The sequence below is a fragment of the Coturnix japonica genome, chromosome 2, assembly GCF_054131305.1.
Source record: "Coturnix japonica strain WE chromosome 2, WE-NBRP24, whole genome shotgun sequence".
NCBI classification, from domain to species: domain Eukaryota; kingdom Metazoa; phylum Chordata; class Aves; order Galliformes; family Phasianidae; genus Coturnix; species Coturnix japonica.
Window position 1 is genome coordinate 131,381,119 of NC_140664.1, and position 22,127 is coordinate 131,403,245.

The 22,127-nt window shown below is 37.8% G+C and overlaps 1 protein-coding gene across 4 annotated transcripts in view; it reads left to right on the top strand.

The window, feature by feature from the left end:
* PTPRN2 (protein tyrosine phosphatase receptor type N2) overlaps window positions 1–22,127 on the top strand; it is a 608,667-nt gene that overhangs the window by 374,212 nt on the left and 212,328 nt on the right. For all 4 annotated transcript variants that reach the window (XM_032442979.2, XM_015852813.3, XM_032442980.2 and 1 more), the window contains exon 12: window positions 6,670–6,734. In XM_032442979.2, coding sequence (XP_032298870.1) covers window positions 6,670–6,734 — 65 coding nt within the window. The remainder of the gene's footprint in view (window positions 1–6,669; window positions 6,735–22,127) is intronic.

The following is a 22,127-nucleotide window of genomic DNA, read 5'->3' on the forward strand; positions in this document are numbered from 1 at the left end:
GAGGGATCCTACTATTAACATAAATCCTCCAGAGAAATGCAAAAATGTTATCTGATATATTCCACACTCCTTTACTACAATTTAAATATCATATTTTAAAATAGCACTGTGCTCGTTTTAAAGGACAGTTATGAGAAAACATACAACGGAGCAGCTATTTATTAAATCAGTAAAAATAAATCAAAACAAGCAGTCAGGCAGAAAGAATATGCTTAAAATACGTGTGTCTAATCTATGCAAACAGAGAGCCATGAGAGGTCCTGGTGTATCAGATGCTTGCAGCCCTATCCTTCAATATTTTCTGACCGAGGGACTTTGGGGATGTGAGAGGTGAATGCTTTAGTTAAGGGAAAGTGATTTTATTTTAGCAAATGAGTTTTTAAAAATGTACAACTTTCAGATTCTCAGATATGGGCCTGTTTTTCTCTTTCGTGGTACTGCTGTTTGCCTGAAAAATTGCTCTTTTTCTTGTGCATTTTTACAGAATTGAAGAGAATCAGAGATGGAAAGTCTTTGATTGTGTACATATATATTTGGCTACCTTGTACCAAAATCAGTGAAAATCCAAAGGGGCATAGGGAGTATGGCCTGAATTCCCATCTGCTAGTTTTATTAGCTAGAGAAGGTTGTAAATGATTTGTGCCCTGAAAATCGCTAGAGATGCAAACGATATTTTAAATTATTCCAGGCAGCAAGGTACTGTATCTGAGCAGATTGAAAGCTGAAATGTTGATACCAGAAATTAAATTAATGCACGTGAGATTGAAACAATATCTAATTAAAATCATTTGAAAAATGACTTGAAAATTGAATATGACATAATATTTAGCAAGCTGTCACTAGTACAGATATGTCGCTTTGACTTCTCTGCAACCATTTTCGATCCAGGCCTGGCTGCCAGTTAACTAGAAATTACACATGAAGCTACAATCTCTCTTCATCACCCACTGACGAATGGAAGACAAAATGTCTTTTGCCCTGCAGTCTGTATACTTTTCCTTCACTAACTAAATTGTAAAATTGACTGGAAGGAACCTTCCTCTCCTTGTAAGTGCCTTCTTGAATTAGTAACTTTTGTTTCAGGCTGGAGCACTTTAGATGCTGGTGTTGTGTTTTCTGACTTATTTACTTGCAGCCCAGTACTACACATGCCCAGGAATTCACTGGCTGCATTCCGTGGACGGAGTGCCGAGAAGAATTCAAAGATATGTACTAAAGGGAGAGAAATTTTATATTGTATTCCAGAAAGTCTACTCTTCTGAACGTGGCAATACCTAAATATCTAATTTCAAGTTCATTAAAATGCGTTTTAATTATTTCCAGCAAAACCAAGTGCACACAGTTGGAAAACCTATATTACATATCCAGATACTCCAATATTCTGAAAGACCTAGACAGGGCTGAACTGTCTCTGTGTTTTTCCTCTGCTCTGTGACTACCTCAGCAGTTTCAGGAGGTGTAAGAACAGGTTTGTTCTGGAGATTCTCAACAGAACAAGGGCCCAAACGTTATGGGAATCCATTTTCACTGAATTACAAGAGACAAAGATTTTTGTATGCACTGTATATGTATGCCACCCATGGGCAACCATAAAGGCAGTCTTTCTCCTTTACCCTATAAAGAAACTTCCCATATAATCTGGAGGCAGGACAGGAGGAAACACTTGATGTAAATGAATGCAACGTTTGCTTGTGTTAGATTTGTGAAATCTGTTAAAAAATTAGAAGCATAATAAATACCATTTCTCTGGGTTTCCCTTCCTCCCTTTCCCTTTTGTTCCCTCAAAGATAGGAAAATAGATGAAATTCTTCTGAATTTATCTTTGTGAAAGGGTTTTTGCAACAAACAATTGTGAAGACGATCACTGGTGTAGAATTCATTGGACAGTAAATCTCAATTAATTGCCTTCCATCATTTTATTGACTGGAGGTTCAGTCAATATCGCTAGTGAGTCCAGGGCATGAATTGACTCATTCTGAAATGGGCGTGTAATAGAGGTCAGGGGAATCATATGGCTGTAAATACTGTTGTCTTCTGTGTTTAATTAGATAAAACAAGCCCTCACACTCAGATACATAGCAGAAAAATAAGATTTCCTTATGAGAAATACCATCTTCCCACAAATACTTAATCTTTAGGGTGGTTTCTTCCATGGAGCAGGTAAATCCTGTAGCACTTGTACCAGTGTACATGTGCTCCCATGAGTATTTTGGAGGGTATAGCTATGCTTGGCAACCTGCTTTACATCAAACCTTTGTGAACTACTCATTTCTCAGGGTTTCCTTCTTCTGGAAGGGTTATAATGAGACTGGAGTTCTACTTGCAGCTGTCTGTAACTTGTTTCTGCTAATAACCAGTGAGTTGAGGTCAAACCTGCTGACTACAAAACTAGGCAGTCAAATTCCTGACTATGCCACTGGCAGATATTTTTTCTGATGGAAATAAATGGTAGCCCTTGGGAAACACATCAGACTTCCCTCTGGTTGGTGAAGACTACGAACAGTGACAGTCGCTACCCTGAAACACTCAGTAACACCCTCATCGTGCTCCCTAATAGAGCAAAGCCATTAAGTTGTCCCCATTGTAATTTAGATCACAGAAGAGACTTCCACAGACTCTTTCAGGTTAAAATAACTGGTATACAGAGAGAAGGCAAAATTATTCCACTGTAGCTACGTGCTTAATTATATGGGATACTGCATAAATTGTCAAGTGCAAAGAATTATTCTGATAAATTAAAATACTAATTAAATAGGCTATTGCAGAATTTTGAGAACATTATAGGGCTCTGCTTCTCCAGGTAATTTGCATATCCTTCATCTAGTGAATTTAATTTAAAAGCCTCCTTTTCTGTGTGTTTGGAGGCTCTTTTTGTTTCAGTGGGAGATTAAAAAAATGGGATTTAAACTTTGCAAATGGAATTGGTTTTATTTGTTTATTTATTTGAGGGTGTTTTTTGCAGTAGCTGTTTTTTCTATCATTGAATGGCTTGGATTCAAGGGACCTTAAAGATCATCTACTTCTAATGCCCCTGCCATTGGCACAGTTGCCACCTCTTATATCAGGTTGCCCAGACTCCATCCAGCCTGGCCTTGAGCACCTCAAGGGATGGAACATCCACAGCTTCTCTGGGCAACCAGTGCCATTGCCTCAGTGCCTCATACTGAAGAACTTTTTCTAACCTTTTCTAACATATATATAACATCTTTAAGTTTAGAAGATCCTAAGTGATATTTTCCTGCTTAAATAGTCTCCAGCTTTTCTTTAGGTACTGGACGGCTACTATAAGGTGTCCCCAAAGTCTTTTTCTGCTCCAGCCAGAACAAGTCCCACTCCCTCAACACTTTATTGTGGGAGAGGAGCTCCAGACCTATGGGCATCTTCATGGCCCTCCTCTGGACCCTCTCTAACAACTCTATGTCTTTCTTGTGCTGTGGCTTCTAATCTTGGTGTGATACTCCACATGGGGCCTCACAGAGTAGAGGAAGACAATCACCTACCACACCCTGCTAGCCATCCCTCTTTTGATGCAGCCCAGGATACAGTTGGCCTTCCAGGACTTGCATCAAGCTTTTCATCCACTAGAACTCCCAAGTCCTTTTCCTTAGGGCTGCTCTCAGTGAGCTGTTCTAGACTGTTCCTTATTCACCATATAGTCCATCCTTTAAATCTATACCTCCCCAGTATAGAGATAAGGATATGGTGTGGGACCATTAGCCTTCCAGAACTACAGGTAGGTGATATCAGTTGGCCTTCCCTTTTAGGCTGCTGCAATCAGTGCATCACAGAAGGACACCAGATTGGATTATGGCTTTTTCCTGATGACTCTGTGAGTCCTCCATTAGTATGTCAGGACATTAAGCCAAGGTTGAAACAAATCAACTTTGTGCAACATACCACGTTACAAAAAATTAGTATTTCTAGTCCATAAATTCTGCATCAGAAATATTATCTGCTGAATATTCCTACTGAAGTGAAAACTAGTAGGTAGCACAGTAAAATACCCTTTAAAATATTGGCCAGTTTTCAGTGAATTTATTTTCTCACCACTTTTTCCTCGTGTAACTATAGCCTATTTACTATGTTTGACATCTTAATTACAATTATAGGTAGAAAAAGTTAAGAAGTTATATCATGTTCAGAAGCTTCAAGCAGTTTATTGTTATGTGGTTGATGGCATAGGCTTGGCACCGCTGTTTTTGACTGAATTTTTGACTTTTCTAAACTGCTTGTGGAGTTTAAAGGTAGTTAAAATATGCTCATGCTGCACACTGGGAGTGAAGATGCTGGAGATGTTTGGCTGGGTCTCTCTCTGCAGTCTGACAGTTCCTGAGCTTCACCCTTTTTAGGTTCTGGTTTGATCAGTAACACAACATGCCTTCAAGCCTCTCTGTTTTGGCAAGGTTTAGGTTAGCACAGCTGTCAGAGCTGTCCTTTTACTTTTAGCCAATATCAAGAGGGAAGTGTGTATTAAGTACACTTCATGTATATATATCTCAAAGCTTCAAAAACCAAAGTCTACATGAAACCTATAAAGAGGAGAGGAGGGTGGTCAAATATGCAGCAGTGATTACAAAATTCAGTGATTCAGCAGACCAAATATTTCCTGATAGCTTTTCTTGCAGTACACAAGTATACAGTAGGATTTTGCCTTTTGTTTACTTGTACCTCATTTATTTTACAGCCACTTTGCTGCACAGCTGTATTTGCCCCAAGCTACCAAAGAATAATTTGTTGCAGTTTTTTTGAAGGAGGCCATAGGCCTTCCGGTTCTTTTTAATCTTTTAATTTTTTTTTGCATTTGATAGAAATCTGTCTTTAATGTATAGTGAGCACGATTCTATCAATGTGCTAGCAGGGCACATCCAAAGGGGGAAATATCAGTGTGGAAAGTTATCCACCATCCATAAAGCAACACAATCCAGAGGAGTGCATCTCAAGGCTGAAAATCAAGCTTGTTTGCAAAGATTTACTTTTTGGAAATTTATATATAGTAGAACTTATATAAATGTAGCCTCAAATCATGTGATCCAGGCAAACTGTCCTTGTGCAGTTCCAATGACTCTGAGTGTAAAAGACACACATATTTGTGAATGTGTAAAGCATGGTCTAAGTATTATGGATGTGAGTACTGTGTGTGTCTTTTAGGCTGTGATCCAGCAAATCACGTTTGTGCTAGGGACTCTGTTCTCATCAGCAAAACAGCTGGGCCTAAAAGATGGACTGAACTTTCCTCTCTATTTGAATCATGCACAAAATTAATCTCTTGCTGGAGGAAGTCAGAAAAATTTCTCTGTATTAGATTTGCTTAAATTTTTACTTTTTGAGTCTTTGCACATGCAAATACTTACAAAAATAATTCTACATTTTGGATATACGAGGTGAAAATGAGCCCTAATAATACAACTCAACTCTGAAATAAATGTGAGTCATTTGAGTTCTACTTTGGACAAACTAAATAAAGCATCATCTCACAATAATATTGCTCCTATGAACTGTCTGCTATGATGTGAATTGTTCTGAATGTTTCAAACAGCTGCAATTAAATTGTATTTTTTTCAAGATGAAGGAAAACTATATGAATTCTTTTCAGCATTTTTTTGTAAATGTATTGTTTATGGTATGTTCTGGCACACTTGTGCTTTCTGGTAGCAGTACTTCCTTCAGCTAACTTAAATTGAGAAGCTGAGTCTATCCCAATAGTCCTTGTAATCAGTGGAAAGAGAGGTGCCTCCTGATGTGTGTAAGCTGTGTGGGATGACTCATAGTATTAAATGTTCATATCTTCCCATTGACTGTACAGAGAACCTAGATGACTCACTTGGATTAGATAGTCAGTGACTAGACAACTAAGTGAGAAGAGTTTAATAATGCTGTAAGGTTTCATTTTTATTAATAAATAAAACAGGATGAGTGTCTGTTTTTTGGCCATGAATCCAACTGATCTAGTATGCATCTGGATGGTTAACATTTTCCTTACCGCATACTCTCAGCTCTGAATAATCTCATCCTTGTTTAGTTTGGGCAATGGTGGTGCTCAAGTCCATGCATAGGATATTTCTAGGTTATAAGTATAACTTATTCTCATTAATTACTATTCATTTTTTATATGTTTATGCTGTTTTATACCTGATTACTTTTGAGTGCTTTTACTGATCCTGAAACAGATAAATAGTAAAAATCTCAATTTTAGAAAGGAAAATATTGTGCACTGCATCCTGATGTTGTGAGATAAACTATTTATCTTTCCTGCTAGATAAAACTGTAATTTATTCTGAAATGTCTTACTTGGTGACAGTGCTGCTGCTGTGGTAAGATGCCACGCTGCTCCTTGCTTCAAGAAAGACAGTGGGAAGATTCTACTAAAGACAACTTCCCAGATACATTGTGCATCTATTAAATGTGTGATGTCCTGTATACAAGGGAGCAAGAAGTATTTTGGTTTTCTTTTTCACAGAAAAGTGAACAATGAACAGTACATTTATGCATTTAAAACACTGAATAGCACAGTGACTATCAGGGAAAAATATTCCATAGATGGCAAAGATAGAAACTGTCATGACTTTATTGATGAAGGATAGGAAGGGAGGATGGTTACACTACACGTACTGCAAAATTATGCATATTTCAGCTTTCCCATAACTCTTTCAATCTTAATTTTCCTTCCAGCCGTGAACAAAGAGAAGCTTGAAAAAACAACTGGGCTGAGAATTCTGCAGACTGGCGTGGGGGAGGTGAGTGGCTTGGAGGCATTTTACACTCTCAAAAACATTTTAATTGTGTTTTGTTGTTGTTGTTGTTGTTGTTTTCTTGTTTGTTTGTTTTGGGAGGGAGGTTCTTTTTTTTGTTTGTTTGTTTGGTTGGTTTTAATGAAATCCTGGAGCTCATGAGCGTTTGTGAGCTACCAGGCTGGTAGTGCTAAGGGCCTTTTTATGATACAGTTAGATCTGTCAAAATACAATCTGCTGCACAAATAGCACTGTATCCCACAGAGAAAAAATACCATCCTTAAGAGGAAAGTGCAGCTGGCTTTAAGAAATGCAGTTTTTTGCTTTGTTGTATCATAGAAAGAAATCCCCAGAGATGAGTGCAGAAACCGAAGTCATCATGCACAGTGACTGAAGTCGTTGTATTATTCCCCTTAGTTTTGATGGAGTACTATCTCATCTAGATCAATGAAAGTTTAAATCTGGGGTAAAGAGTCTTCAGATGTTAGAGAGAATCTGTCAGTGAATGGCTTGCATATTTTGGATGTAACTTGAAACATAAATAAAACATGTGTTTGTTATTATGGTGATATCACCAAGCAAAAGCTCCACTAAGCAGTTCATCATTTATTAATAAAGATGATGCTATCTGCTAAGAACCTTGTATGAACTACAGTTGATTGCTAATTCTCGTGCTAATTTTGTGTACACAGTTATCTTTTTTTTTCCCTTTTCATTTAAGTAATTTTGCTAGTGGTGAATACTCACAGAGCTAGACAAATACCTGTTTCTAGTGATTACGTTATTCTCAGTATTAAGAATAATGAACGACTAACTTGTAATATACTGAAGGAATTTAAACATTTTTAAATATATATATGCTGATTTTTGTGGTGTTGTTTTTTGTAACATTGCTGGGTTTTATCAACTCATGCCTAAAAACTTACCTTGCCATGAGTTTTGAGGATCTTTGCATAACTTTATTCACATAATTACAAGTTCTGGTCCTGAAGAGGTATCAGCAGTGGTGTTTGGTTTGATTCTCAGGGTCAGAGCTGCAGGAATTTGATCTTTGATGAAAGCATAGATAGCGACATCAGAAAATGAAAGCCAGCATCTCTCCTTCACTGACTCTGATTTAACTAGTTGAGATTTTCAAGCGTGTGTAAACTCAAGAGCTGGGAGGGGTATCCTATGGGAGGAATGGGCACCTCAGTCTGTGTCCTGACTTAAGGCCGGAGGAAGGCTTGTGTCTGTGCTCTCCCCAGGACTTATTTTCTGGTAAATAACAGAACCAGGACTGGCACACACTGTGTCAGCCGCAAGCAATATAACTTTTCAATCTGAATCCAATGGTATTCTGTATGCTGATGAAACATCTCCATGTATTGTGTCCAGTTCCAATAATTGAATGGATTCCAGCTGGCTTCAAGCTCAGGAAAAGCAAACTCTTCAGTTTCTGTTCAGCCCACTTCTTTTCATAAAATAAGAAATTAAAAGTTAAATAAGTATTATCCTACATGTGGTCAATGGACAAGGAAACTACTTTTGGATGATTGAAATGCACCAATAATCCACATTGTAATAACAAGGTTGCTGTAACTACGGCAGTCTAAGCATGTACTGGAGCCATAGCTTCAAGAAGCTCCTAAATGTTTTTAAGGCCAGCTAATAGAACTAGAACAAATGGACAGGATCTTTTGCTTGAGATCTCATCTGATTCTTGAGCTTGGGTTAGTAAAAGTCATCACTCTTCACTGCAGACCTCACCTCTTGTATATTTGAGCTATCGTAATGAAAAAAGAATGGTGATACTATGTGGCTTGACAAAGACTTTCACAGAATCTTGTGTTTTATACTCTGCCAAATATGTACTTTGATAGGGCCAAAAAAAATGAAAATGAATCAACCAAAGGGAAGAAGATATTTAAGGCCTAGTGTATTCCAGATTATATTTAAGATATAGTGATCAGCAGTGGAAGATCCCAGTGGTTTGGAACATTCAAGTGCTAGAGGAACATTTATTTAGCAGTTTACTTATTGCTTGAGTTATGAATTATCCCAGCTCTGTATATTCCTGTTTGTGAACCTTTTCAGCCATGATTGTGTACATAATTAGTACAATTCTGCAGTCTCAACTACATGAAAAATAATAGGATGCAGTAACCAAATTGTTTCTATGTTGACAGAGTATGAAATTTAGTTTATTTCAGGTTAAATCTAACTTTGTTAAACTGCTTCTGCTGTTTATTCTTGATACACCCTATTATTTAACAGCACCAAAATAACAAAATACATATTTTAACACAATTAATCTTTTGTTGTGTAAGAAGTTCTTTAGCTTCACACTGTAGGAACATGTTTATATGCAATGCTAACTGTTAATCAAAATTATGATGCTCAAAAGTACTTAGAATAAACTTTGGTTTCAGAGTGAGAAATGGCCTTTTTGTTTGTACAGTAGGTCAGATTCATGACAAAATTAATGGATATAAAATCTTCACTTGCAGGACTGTAAAATAAAAGGAATTGATTTTGTATGGAGAGCTTCATATCTGAAATAGCTCAAGAGAAAAACAGTTGTGATACTGGTGGCAAAAAGAACAGCTGTGTAAACAAATACAGGAACAGTTCTAAAGCTCAGAAATAATTCATGTGTTGTTCTGGACAGTAGAATCTGTTTTAGGCCTGGGTTTGTGATTAACAGGACTTGTGCCACAGTGAGAAACGTGCAGACACCAGCCATTGGGTGTAGTGGAAAGAAACTGTCATTTCTGTGCAGAAAAGAAATGCTTCTTTGAGTTTCTCATTCTCTCCCCATCCCACCCCTCCCCGTCTCCCCCTACCTCCCCTCCATCTCTCAAAAGAAGCATTTCAGAAGCAGCAACACAAAAGTCACCATCCCTGAAGGTGTTCAAGAACTGTGCAGATGTGGCACTGAGGAACGTGGTTAGTGGTCACGGTGGGAATGGGTTGATGGCTGGACTAGATGCTCTTAGTAGTCTTTTCCAGCCTTAAAGATTCTATGATTCTGTGATCATCATACAAAAGATTTACACAGCCTCAGTGAGTCTTTTTGATAGAAGCTGAAGTTAGCTTCATTGTGTCAGTTTAGAGTAGGTTCTGGCTCTTCTTCATCTGAATTAAAAATGAGATCCTTATCCGTAGGAAAAGCTGTTAACGTGTCAAAACGTTCGCTTAAAAGCTCTGTGCATTCCATTATAAGGTTTGAGTGAAATATATATTTCTGTATATTTCTCCCTCCTTGGAGATCTTCAGAAGCCATCTGGATGTGGTCCTGGGCAACCTGTTCTACGTCGCCCTGCTTGAGCAGAGGGTGAACCAGATGGACCCAGAGGTCCCTTTCAACCTCACCTAGTATGTGATTCTATGATATAGAGAAAATCATTGCTTGGAAATTAGTGTAGGTAAGCAGAGCTTTTAGGTCATAGTGGAACAATGACCCCTTCCTGCTGTTGATGCAGCAAGCCCGCTTCAGCATCTAACATTTGCTGGTGGAATATTTGGTGTTCTAGGGATATAGAGAATTAAACTGGAATTTGATATCCTGTGTATCACTCTTAAAGAGCAAATTATTTTGTCATCTGTCCCATTTGTAAGATAGCTGTTAAACCAGAAATAACTGCTTTAGAGCAAAACAGGCCTGATAAAGAAGTACTGCAGATGTGTGCATTGCTGTAGTACCAGCTAACTCTGACATTGTATTTGCCAAGACATTTATTTTCTATTTGGAGTTCACCAACACCTGTGACAACCCTGGAACTCCTAAATGGTAGCCCTGCAAGGTTTGAGTCATTGTCACATATGATGTTTATGCTTCATGAATTCAACATGAGCTTTTCACACTTTCCTGGTTATTCAGGTAGGATGATGCTGACTTTACAGTATTTTCTTTAGATCTTCCCCCCACAGAGTAAATCTCTGCAACCCTAAGTTCATCTTCAGGTGTTCAACAGCCTCCTACAGTTAGTGTATGTAAGAGTGTGAACATAAATGTTGTGCTATGCATGTGTATACAGCACCACAAGAGGCACAGTACTGGTAAAAAGAAATAAACCACAGGGGCTATAAGTCCATTTTCCTATTTCTCTACCAACTTAGAATCACAGAATCATAGAATCATTGAAGTTGGAAGGAACCCTTAAAGGTTATCTAGTCCAATCCATATGCAATGAACAGGGACACCTACAGCATGATCACATTGCTAGGACCCCATCCTGCCAGACCTTGAATGTCTCCAGGGACTGGGCAGCCAACTTGATGGGAAGCACTGTGTTTTGCAGAAATAGGAGCTGAGCTCATTCTTCTGCATGGCTGAGAATCCCTACAAGATCTCAGGGAGAGTGTTTAGTCCATGAATGAAGAACTTTACCAGAGCACAGGAATCCACTTGATTCTTACTGAGCTCAGGGTTCATCAAGGTTGGGGTTCCCAGTCCTTTGCTGACGTAGCTTGACTGGATAACCTGGAATTACTTCCAAATCCTTCCAGAATTTAACTACTTCTCTCTCTTTAGGCACTTTTAAACAATCACAAAAGAGTAGTACTTTTCAGTTTGATGCTACTCCAGATTTGACTGTGACCAGGCCAGTTCCAGCTCAAGAAAATTTCAAGCAGTGTTCCAAGTGCACACACTAAAAACTGCTTAAGACTTCTCTTGGCTGAAATTGCTTTTTCAAGACAATTTCAAAATAACAAGTCAGGGTTTCCAATGGCTCAAGAAAGTGTAATAATTGAAATCAGTTTACTGGGTCTAGGAGTCTGTGATTTGAATAACAAATTCTTTGAATGAAGGCCCAAAATAAACTAAGGAAATGACACTGTCTCTGTCATGAACTGGTAAAACAGGACCCACCCTGTAACACATTGCTTTAAATGAACACAAAATGCATTCATCATTGGAATTAAAAAAGTCTTTGTAGACTACGAATCATATTTCTCATATTATGACTGACATAATTTGAATATTTTTCTAAACCAAGTGGAAGTAACCCAAAATATGTGTAGAAATGAACACTTCACTATCTCTATAGATGTTCTAAAATAGAGATGTTTTGATGTTTCAGGACATTTTCGCTTACAGATATTTTGATAGATCTAGAATTACGTTGATCTTACATAAAGTCACGTTACTTCATTGAATAAAAGCACTCTGCACATGAAAACTTTGCTTTATGACATGTAACTTTAAGGCTATACAGACAAATGGGGAAAATAATAATTAAATGAAAAAAATTTAAGGTGTTACTATGTTAGTAATATTCTTGGTGAATACACAGGAAGAGTTACTTTATTCTTCAGCCCTCCCCAATTATAGATTCTCTGTCACCCTTAAAAAGTCATAGATTACGTATTAAATAGAACGTTAATAATAATATGCACCTTTTATGGAGCCTTACTGACAGTGAATAATATTTCTATTGCAGTTTATTCAATATACATGTGTAGTAAAATGATACTAATCAGAAGTTGATCATAAAGCTGCATTTAAAAATAATGCTTCAGGGTCCTTAAGGAATAAAGCTAAACAGAACATTAAATTTCTCCAAAGAGAATGATGGAGATCTATGGCTCGTTTATTAAGATCTTGTATGTTTTTGCAAAATGCATTTTAACTAATATTTAGAGATAATGTTAATGCTATTTATTAACTATTCATTAGGTACATAGCCCACTAGAGGGCTGCTTTTCAAACAAATTGCATCCCGAGTGTTAATAAACAGCAAAATAAAAAAAAAATTTAAAAAAAAAAGCATCACATATAAACATGCATCATATATATATATTGACATTATTTTGTTGTATGCCTTCTGTAACTTCATGATGTATGCAGAGCACTCTCAAACAGTATAAATCATGGCTCTAACTCTGCAAACATCATGTGCTTAGCTTTGGGTATATAGTCAGACTTCCCTTCTACTCTACTTGTAATTTGAAATAGATGCCTATATGCCACTGAGACTGTCTGCTGTCACGAATCACACCAACTCCGGCTGTGGAGTGGCAAAATTCCAATGTTTATCCCTTGTATTTGGTTTGAATATTGCATAGCAAAGGTATTTTGACATCTGAGTGACAGGTCACAGCTTCAGTTTGAAAATCAGGTGTCAGTAGTAATTTCTTTCCTTGTGCTCTGATTGTGACAACGCCCTCCACCTTCTTTGCAAATTTGCAAAGAACGCGACAAGAAAATGAGGAGATTATAATGTTAAGAAAAATATAACAAATCCGATTTTCAGAGACAACTCTCGGTGTATATTGATTTATGTTTTCCTTCCGAAATACTGTAAAAAGCACAAGTATTCAAGTGTCATGTTGGTTCATGAATTCCTTTACAGTAGCACTATGTGATTTAAAGGAGCAGAAGTGCCAAGTGATGTGACAGTTGCTATGGCAACTGCAGCAATTCAATTTTTATTCAGTATCATGTAAAATGAAACAAGATCCTGTTTGCCTTGTGGCTTCAGGAACTTATACATCCTACCAGTGTCATTTCTTTTTGTTTCTTTTAATAGTTTCCTTTAAAAAAATAGCATGTTTGTTTTAAGGGTTTGTCTAGTTTTTAGGCCATGTCACACCACTGTTTTTAAAGCAGAGTGTTCTTTAAAAACCATTACAGAAAAGAATTTAGATGCTAGCACTGAATACATGAGCAAAATGCAGAGTTATTCTGCTTAAAAATCAATGTTATTATCAACCCTATGATTTGATAGCCTGCATTTGATGTATTCATAAAGAATAGATGCAAGATCTTTACATAGAAAGCCGTGCTTGTTTGTAGTAGATATCTTACTGATTCATGAAATACAGCATCCTCCCCCTACCATCAACTGGTTCCTTCTGACTCCAAGGGAAAAGAAATAGTCATTGTTGTGATGGGATGGCTGGAGGAGCTGCACATGAAGATGGAATTCTGCTTGGCTGTCTGAGGTTTGGATGTTAGACATAATCAGGTATTTTGGGAAGGGAGATTCTGCCACCTCTCGAGGCTGGTACTAGATCAGGACGGGAACACGTGGACATTCAGCAATCTCAAACAGAGATTTTGTAATTTGCATCGTGGAAGAGGTGGTGGATCCCATTTCCTCACCATCTCTCTAGCAATCCTAGAGAGTGGGCAGTCCTAGAGGGCAGCAAAACTCCCCCTGCAAGTCCAAAGCCTAAGTAAGCTCCAAGCATTAAATGATGTTTTCATTAGAATTAGTTTGAATTGCAGTTATTGACACAGACTTTTATTTTCTATCTGGACTCTAGAATCAGTGCCATTCACTGTGTTTTCTCTTAGTACCAGGCTGTAAAACTTAAGATCTGATCTGCTTTCTGTGAAGACTGAAGCTTGGTATCACATTCTCATTCGTTCTTCCCATCCCTCCTTTACTTTGTGTCTGTAGCTACATTTCCGCCCTTAGAGGCAATGTTGCTGTACTGTTGCTTTGCATGCATCACTTCAGCTTCCTTCAGAATGCAAAGCTTTGCATATTGCACATATGAAATAAATTGTAATCAGAATATTTTTGAAAAGCCCTAAATTTAAGTATAAGGCATTCTATTATATCACTTCTGTATAAACTAGGTTCTGTTTTTATTTTTTCTTGTAGTAGTGTTTGGGATTTTTCTGATGAAATAGCCTAAAGATTTAGTTAGACGGGTGTTTGTGTTGCTTTGAATAAGCATAAGTTTTGGCTTTTTTGCATTTTGGCAGATATCAAAGTGGATTGTTGTGGTTTTTTTTTCTTAGTGTTGCAAATTCACTAAACCCAGAGCTTCTGTAGAAACATTAAGCAGTATAGTGGCTCAAGAGCTGAAGAACATCACAGGTCTTTTTGTTTTCACTATGACACAGTCTCTCACTGGCATTTCTGGACATTAGGCACAGGCATCGAGGAGATAACCAACCCTTTATTGCTCTATGCTGCATCTGTAGCAAAATGCCCCCATCAGCGAGAGACTGTATGTGCCTATGTACTGCTCACCAAGACCCAGACTGATAGGGTGTGAGCACAGCATTTTGGCATACAAGAAGACAACTTCTGGGTCAGCATGACTGCTATTAGCACGATGAATAGATCTATGATAGGGCCATTTTTTTTCAATGTGAGCTGCAGATATCAAGTGCTTGAGAATCAGAACTTGTGACAAGGAAAAGGGACATGATTCTGCTCCGCGGAAAAATGACCTGTTCTATCAATGCCTGAGGGTCAATGCGGCTGGCAACAGTTCAGAGTGCACTTTGCTCAGCAAAAGGGTGTCATTTTGTGAATCATTTCCTTCTCCAGCTCTTTACCTTTCGCAGGTAGAGCAATGGCTTCATTTTACAAACATCAGTGCTGTTTTTATGATCCCGATTTCACTTGATTGTTTATCTGTTAATTTACAGATCTTTACTGAGTGAATGCAAACAAATCCTGGTCTTCAAAGCGCTGCTAATGCACAATGTTCAAATTTTAATTTGCGGTCTATTTTAGATTATGGTGATGAAAAACAATATTTAATCCCTTGTTAACACATGAATAAGCGGAAACTGTCATTTCCCACCAAACAATAACGGGATTATCTCAAGAACTGTCAGTTTATGTGAAAACATTATGTTGCCCAAATTTTCATAAAAATTAGCAATGGGTAATATTCAAGATCAGAGCAATGGAAAGGGGGAAATCTGCATTCATGGTAATAAATATTCATATTTGTCTGCTCAGGAGATGAAAATCTAATCAAGGGCTATTGATGCACTGCTTTTTTTTTTCTTTCTTTCTTTTTTTTTTTTTTTTTTTAAACCAAGATGTTTCATCTAAATTGGGTTTGATATGGAAATTAGTCTCACTCCAAGTCCTCCAGGCCATGAGCATGCTGGGATAATACTGGAGGTGTCCGGCGCGTCAGATGTTGCTGCTGGCGTCTGCTTTTACAGACAACAAACACAATAAAATGAAATAAAAAACTGACAACATCTCAAGGGTCAACCTCCCAGCGGCTTAGGGTGGTGGGTTGGTTTTTTCCCCTTAAACAGTTTAATTTTATCCCACTTAAATCCTCACTACTGCAGGGTTAAAACTGTGGGCTTTTTTTCTTTTTTTTTTTTTTGCTTTTGTTGACAATTACCATAAATCAGAAGATGCTCTGCATGGAGCTTAATGAAATATGTATGATCTAAAAATGGGAAGAAGATAAGTGCGGTATGTTGCTGTAGGGTTCTGTGTGCATATCTATGTATCTGTGCGTTCATATGCACAACCTGAAGAGCTCACCCTTCTGTCTGTTTTGAGTGTTCTGCACTGAATGGGAGAGTCCAGCAATTAACAGCTGGAGAAGAAAATAGGTTCTTTACAGTAAAAAATGTATCACATGAATAAGATGTGTTAGTTTACCCCAAAAGTGAAAAAGTCGAGTGCTCTCTCTATCAGCTAATATATTCATTTATCACACTCTTCTGTTATAATGTTCATTAAAGCATATTTCTTGATACTGTTGTTTTTGTCTGCACTAGTGCTAAAACATTCTCCTCCAGCATTGCCTCCAAACATCAGTGTTCTTCTTGACATACTTCTTTCTGCTCTTACTGTTATTCTATGAGTACAGATGGTGTTTGCCAGTGGTCTGAACAATGAAACTCAGTAGCTGTATGTAGTCTGTTGTCCTTCCTTGAATTTTCAGGGATTTTTATGACCTAGCTTTTAAATGAAATGTATCGCCAAGGTCCTGATCTTCCAAATAACTGCACCTATGTGAGCACATCGTTTAGTAGGATGGTGTTTTATCTTAGGCCTACCAAGCAGAGTTGTGGGTGCTCCTGGACACTGGTAGTATCTTCTAGCTAATGATCACTCACTGTGTATACACAGGTAAGGGATGACGCTGTCCTTTTCAAACTCCAAATACCATCAGTAAGTTTATTTAACCCCTGGAGACTCTGTCCTATACAAGGTATGGGTTTTTTTAGATTTCGACCTGGACAGCAGTCATATCAACTGCATTCAGTTGTTTTGCCTGAAGCAGGAGAGAGCAGAAAGGAGAGATAAGCAGGGACTGCTCTGAAAGAAAGGATATGCTTGCTGACCAGGGAAGGAGATCAGAAAGCATAGATATTACTTGTTGAGGAGGTTGCATCCTTTCATCATCAAATCTATACCAAATAGAATTAAGGAGATTTACTTTGTACTATTTCAGTATTCCAGTAAATGTGCAATAAATCATTGATAGGTAAGTATAAACAGACTGTAGAGATTGGTTTGCATGTATTGGCAGACCCGATATCTTTTACTGTACAATCTGTGCTGGCATCTTTGTCCAAGATGTTTTCCAGAGACTTTATCTTCCTACTCAACTCCTTTGCCAAGCTTAAAAAGAAAAAGAAGAAAAAAAAGCATGTGGCATATATAGCTGATATTTTTTTGATACGGGTATCTTGCACTCAGGTACTGGATACTATGAGGTAGTTTGATATTTCATGAGAAATCCTGAAAGAAAGACACCCTCATTATTTACTGCTGTATGCATTAACAAGACTTGGGTCTGAGATTATTTAAGTTCCCTTCTGTCACCCATTTGACCAGAGTGGTGCTCAAACCAGAGCTATCTATTTTTCTCTTTTCCTTTTGCAAAATATTAAATTGGCTCTGTTAAGCTACTATTATCTTCTAGTGCAGACAGACTGCACTACAATGGGGCAGTACTACCTGATTCGAGTTCTTTATTTGCTTCACCTTCTTATAGGCATTACTACTAATTTTAATGCAAAAAGAATACATATGCTTAATTATGGAGAGAACTGGGAATGCTTCATATGCAACGAGTAACTTTGGGTATAGTAAATGAATATTCAGGGTAAAAGGTCAAATCAATTATAGTTGCTTCTACTGTAGCTTGTCTCCAATAGAGACAATGAGGATGATGGTGTACTGATAAGAAAAATATTAAGCAACAATACATCTCAATGTTGCATCTGGAGAAAAGCAATACAGTGCTACATGTAAGCAATATATACAACATTGAGTGCACACGCTAATAACCTCTATAACCTATTGTAGCTACTTAAGGTGCTTTGTAGTGAGTACAGACCTCCACAATCAAAGGAGAGATATCAGTTTCTCCACAGCCCTCAGCTAGGGATACAGATCCCTTTTCTAAGGTGCTACTTCACACTGACTATTGAAGTAGCACAGGCAGTTTAAAGATGGATGCTCCGGTTTTCCCCACAAAAATACCATGCATACGAATTTCATTCTGTATCAAACTGATATTTCTCTGCATAATTCATTTAATTGAAAAAAAATTAAAAAAAATTTTAAAAAATCTGAGTTGCTTTGATTCAGAGGGACATTACAATAATGCTTTTGAGGCAGGACTGGGATCACACTGGGTATGTTCCCAGCCATAGACTGACAGGAAAACTCTGCCTTTGAGCAGTCACAGGGAATTGCTCAAAAGGTCAAGTCTAGAAAAGAAAGGGAATAAACATTGTCACTTTTCTTATTTTAGAAATGATTATCTGAGTTATAAAGATATGAAGTGAAATTACCCAAAGGTGAAAACAAGTCTGTGAGAAATACCAAAGCCCAATCCAGTGCCTAAGCCAGACACCTACCTTCCCTGCCCATTAGTATGCAATTCCAGGAACATCAGGAAGAAAGCTTATCTTCATACTTGACTTAACAAAATGTTTTAATAATCCTAGCTGCGAAATGCTAGGAGCTGATCTTTGATTTTACAATAAGAGACAAAGTGGCTGAGGTACAGTATGGTATGTAAATTATATGCAAAGTGTATTGGTATGCAAATTTGAATGCTAAAAGGAAAATCAGTCTTCTTTAAACCGGAGGGTTCTTTGACTATTGAAGCCAAAATCTTTGTTAAAAAAAAAAAAAAAATTGGTAGGATTTAATTACATTTTTAAACATATTTGTCTCTTAATGCAAAATAATTTCAAATCTTTTCTAAACATTCTCAGTTTCTTTGCTGATACCACATGTCCCTGCTTGAGCAGTGGGGTTGGGCCAGATGACCTCCAGGACCTCCAGTAGTCCCTTCTAATATTAACCATGCTGTTATTCTGTTGTTTCTGGAAAGAAAGCTAAAAATGATGGAAGACTGTTGGATAACTAAGATCTGAAGATGATACAAAAAAAAAAAAAGACCAACAACAACAACAAAAATCTATTAATATGTAAAATTTTGAACTGTTAATATATGTCTTTAATGTATATTGGTGAATTTTTTTCAGTACTCAGGGGGTGTTTTGTAGAGTGTTTGTGTAGTTTGTGAGGTCTTTGGTAAGTAACATTAATTCTAGATTGTATTTGCAGTTTTGTATCCAGTAGACAGCAAAATGTTCATCTGTTTATTGCCATAGTGAAGTCTGGAAACATCAGTGGGCTGGGATAGGTGATGTTGTTACAGCATGAAAAGATACAACAGTGTCTCTCTGGTTTTCCAATTACAGAATGGGGCTATTAAGCATATTTTGTTATCTGAGACGAGAGAAATAGAAGAATAGTAGCTATGGCTGCTGTCTTTTCTCTATTTTGTTTTGTTTTGTTTTGCTTTGAATTTCAGTTTTATGCCAGAGTAATAGTCTAGGGCAGTGGGCTGGGGAAATGAAACTTTTGCTAAGAATTCAGAATATGTGGAAAACATGTGTGAAATCCTGGTTTGACAGGGATGAACAGACTGGTGAGGGCATGGAGACATTTTGTGAGGTGAAGCCATATTTGTGCCCAGCGTGTCTGGAAAAAAACCCTATAACAACAAAAGTGGCAAAAGATCCCACTCAGGAGACAATACAATGACATCCTTGTTATACCAGTCAGTGAATGAAGGAGGTGTGGAGTCTATTCTGCCTTTTTCAATTACTGGCAGATTATATTAATTTATGGGAGCGGAGTGATGTGTGTGTTGTGCTCTGGGGTGATTATCCTTGCGAGACTGTAAGTTCAACAGTTGTCATGCAATTTGGAGCTGCAGACTGGCAATTTTCGTAATTGAATCTCAGGAAATAAACAAAATATGGCAACTTGATACATTTTAAGCAATTAAATTTCTGCTTTATCCTAGGGTCTCCCAGATTTGCTCAGACAAATTTTCTCACTGATTGCTAATGTGAATAACGTCCAGAAAATGGGGGAAGGCAGCCACCTTTATGTATACAATAGCACAGTGATGTATTATATTGGAACCTAGCCTTGACTTAAAACATGGTCTTAGAAACATGCCATCAGACCACACATCAGGAGAGCAGCCTTAGAAAAAACTTTGTCAGCTATGGTTTTTCTGACTCAGGGGATGTGATACAATGGTTATTTGCAATACAGTAGTTTTGTTCTCCTGCTCAACTCAATCAGGCTGTAAAATTTTCTGAGTAAGGCCTCTTCCTTGTTGCTTGCCCAGTGTCCACTATCTTTATTATTAATTACTATTATGTATTAGCTCCATGCTAGGCTAGTTCCCCTCATGCTAAAAACTTGATGAATAAGTAAATAAATACATAAGACTGTTCTGGGTTGTTTTCCTGAGCAGGAAAATGATTAATGCACGTTATTTATTTGGTACAGTCCTGTTCTTTTGCAGAAACAGTTCTCCATATCTGTTTAACAGTGCATTGGAGGACACACAGTTGCAGGTACCAGTTTCCAGGCTCTCAGTTCTCAAGAGTAGCTCTGACTTTTCCCAGAGCATTGAAAACAGCCTAAATGAGAGCCAAGAGTGGCTCACAGATTCCAACACTTTCCTGTTCCAGTAAGATGTGCACCCATTAATTAGAAAAGTCTATTAGTGGCTACCCTTATCTCCCCAACTTAGTTGTACAGACATTTAACTGAGTCATCTATGATTGGAGTGTAGTCAACTGAGCTTTGTAATCAGCAAAGTCCAGCTATGATTGGAATTGTCTTCTGTTTCCCACTACTGATTACAGGGAAAGCCAAAGGCTTGAGTTGCATACTTAAGTGGGATTTAGTTTAAAAGCTAAGATTTAGTAGGTTTGATCTCCACTTCATCTGAGGTGTCAGAATGATTCTGGCATATAAATAACAAGTTCAAGTTGGCATATACGAATTTGCCTGTGATCTGTAGTGTTGTTTGAAGATGTGAATGGTACAAATCATGTTCATTTGTCTCCACATTGGTTTGATGAGCCCATTGAGGTGATTGTGCAATGTATTTCCTTGGGAGACAGAGGAGAGACTTTGAATATGAGGGAAGATGAAAACTGACTTAAGTCTGCACCATGTTATTCTGGACCAGGCTGGATCTTGATGTCCCAGAATCTTGTTATCCTTAACTTATCTTCACAGGCAACACTGTGAGACTCTCTGGCCCATGTGGTGGATATGGAATCATAGAATTCTATGTGGCGAATATTCATATAATCATAGAATCTTTAGTGTTGGAAAAGACCTTTAAGGACATCTAGTCCAACCATCCACCTACCACCAACACTGCCCACTAAACCACGTCACTAAGTACTACATCTGCACATTTCTTAACCTCCAGAGATGATGACACATATACCTCCCTGGGCAGCCTGTTTCAGTGCTCAACCACTTTCTGGCACAACCTGATAATCTACATCAGATTTGTAGCTGATTCCACTTCTAGTAACCTGAAGCTCTCTCTTTACAGGCAACGAACTGCCAAATAATAACTTATGAAATACAAAGCCAATAAGGATATCATTCCTTTTTTGCTAGTGTTTAAGAATGGCTCGAAGGCAGCCATGCTGACAGGGCACTTTGCAAAAAAAGCGGGAGGTGTCTGCTGTAACTAGAGGATGCTTCCTTCTTTTCTTTTCCTTTTTACTTTTTGTTAAAGATGTATGACATCCCAGTCAGCACAGCTTGCAGTATGTCTTTGTTTTACAAATTAGTAAAATAAAACATGCTCTTTCTCAATATAGTTTTGGGGCAGTTTGTTGCATCAAACTGAGAGCAATGTATGGCATGGGAAGTGCCCTGGCTGATAGCAGCAAAGGAGATGTGTGACTAGGTTACAAGAATAGTTGTGTCACTTGTAGTGTATGAGAACAACGATGTTTCTATTCAGGTAGTGTAGAAACCCCTGGTGTGTCCCCTAACCTCAAAGCTAACTCACAAGAAAATATGATAATGTTGTCATCTCTTATTTTGTTCTTTCTTTCATTCAGTCTGTACCTGTTGGTAGATACTGCTGTCTCCGAATATACTCACAGACATAGAGAAGCCAGGACTGGGCTCTGCTCACACCAAACCCGTAACCTCACACTTTTGAATGGGACGTTGTAGATCCCATAGGTTGTCTGGATTGGCCAGAAGAGGGAGACAACTCACACACATTGTAAAAAATCATAAATTTAGAACAGCAAAATAGGTTTGAATATCTCTGAATTCCTTTTAAAGAGATTTCTGGAGACAGCCTCATTTTCCAGGGCGT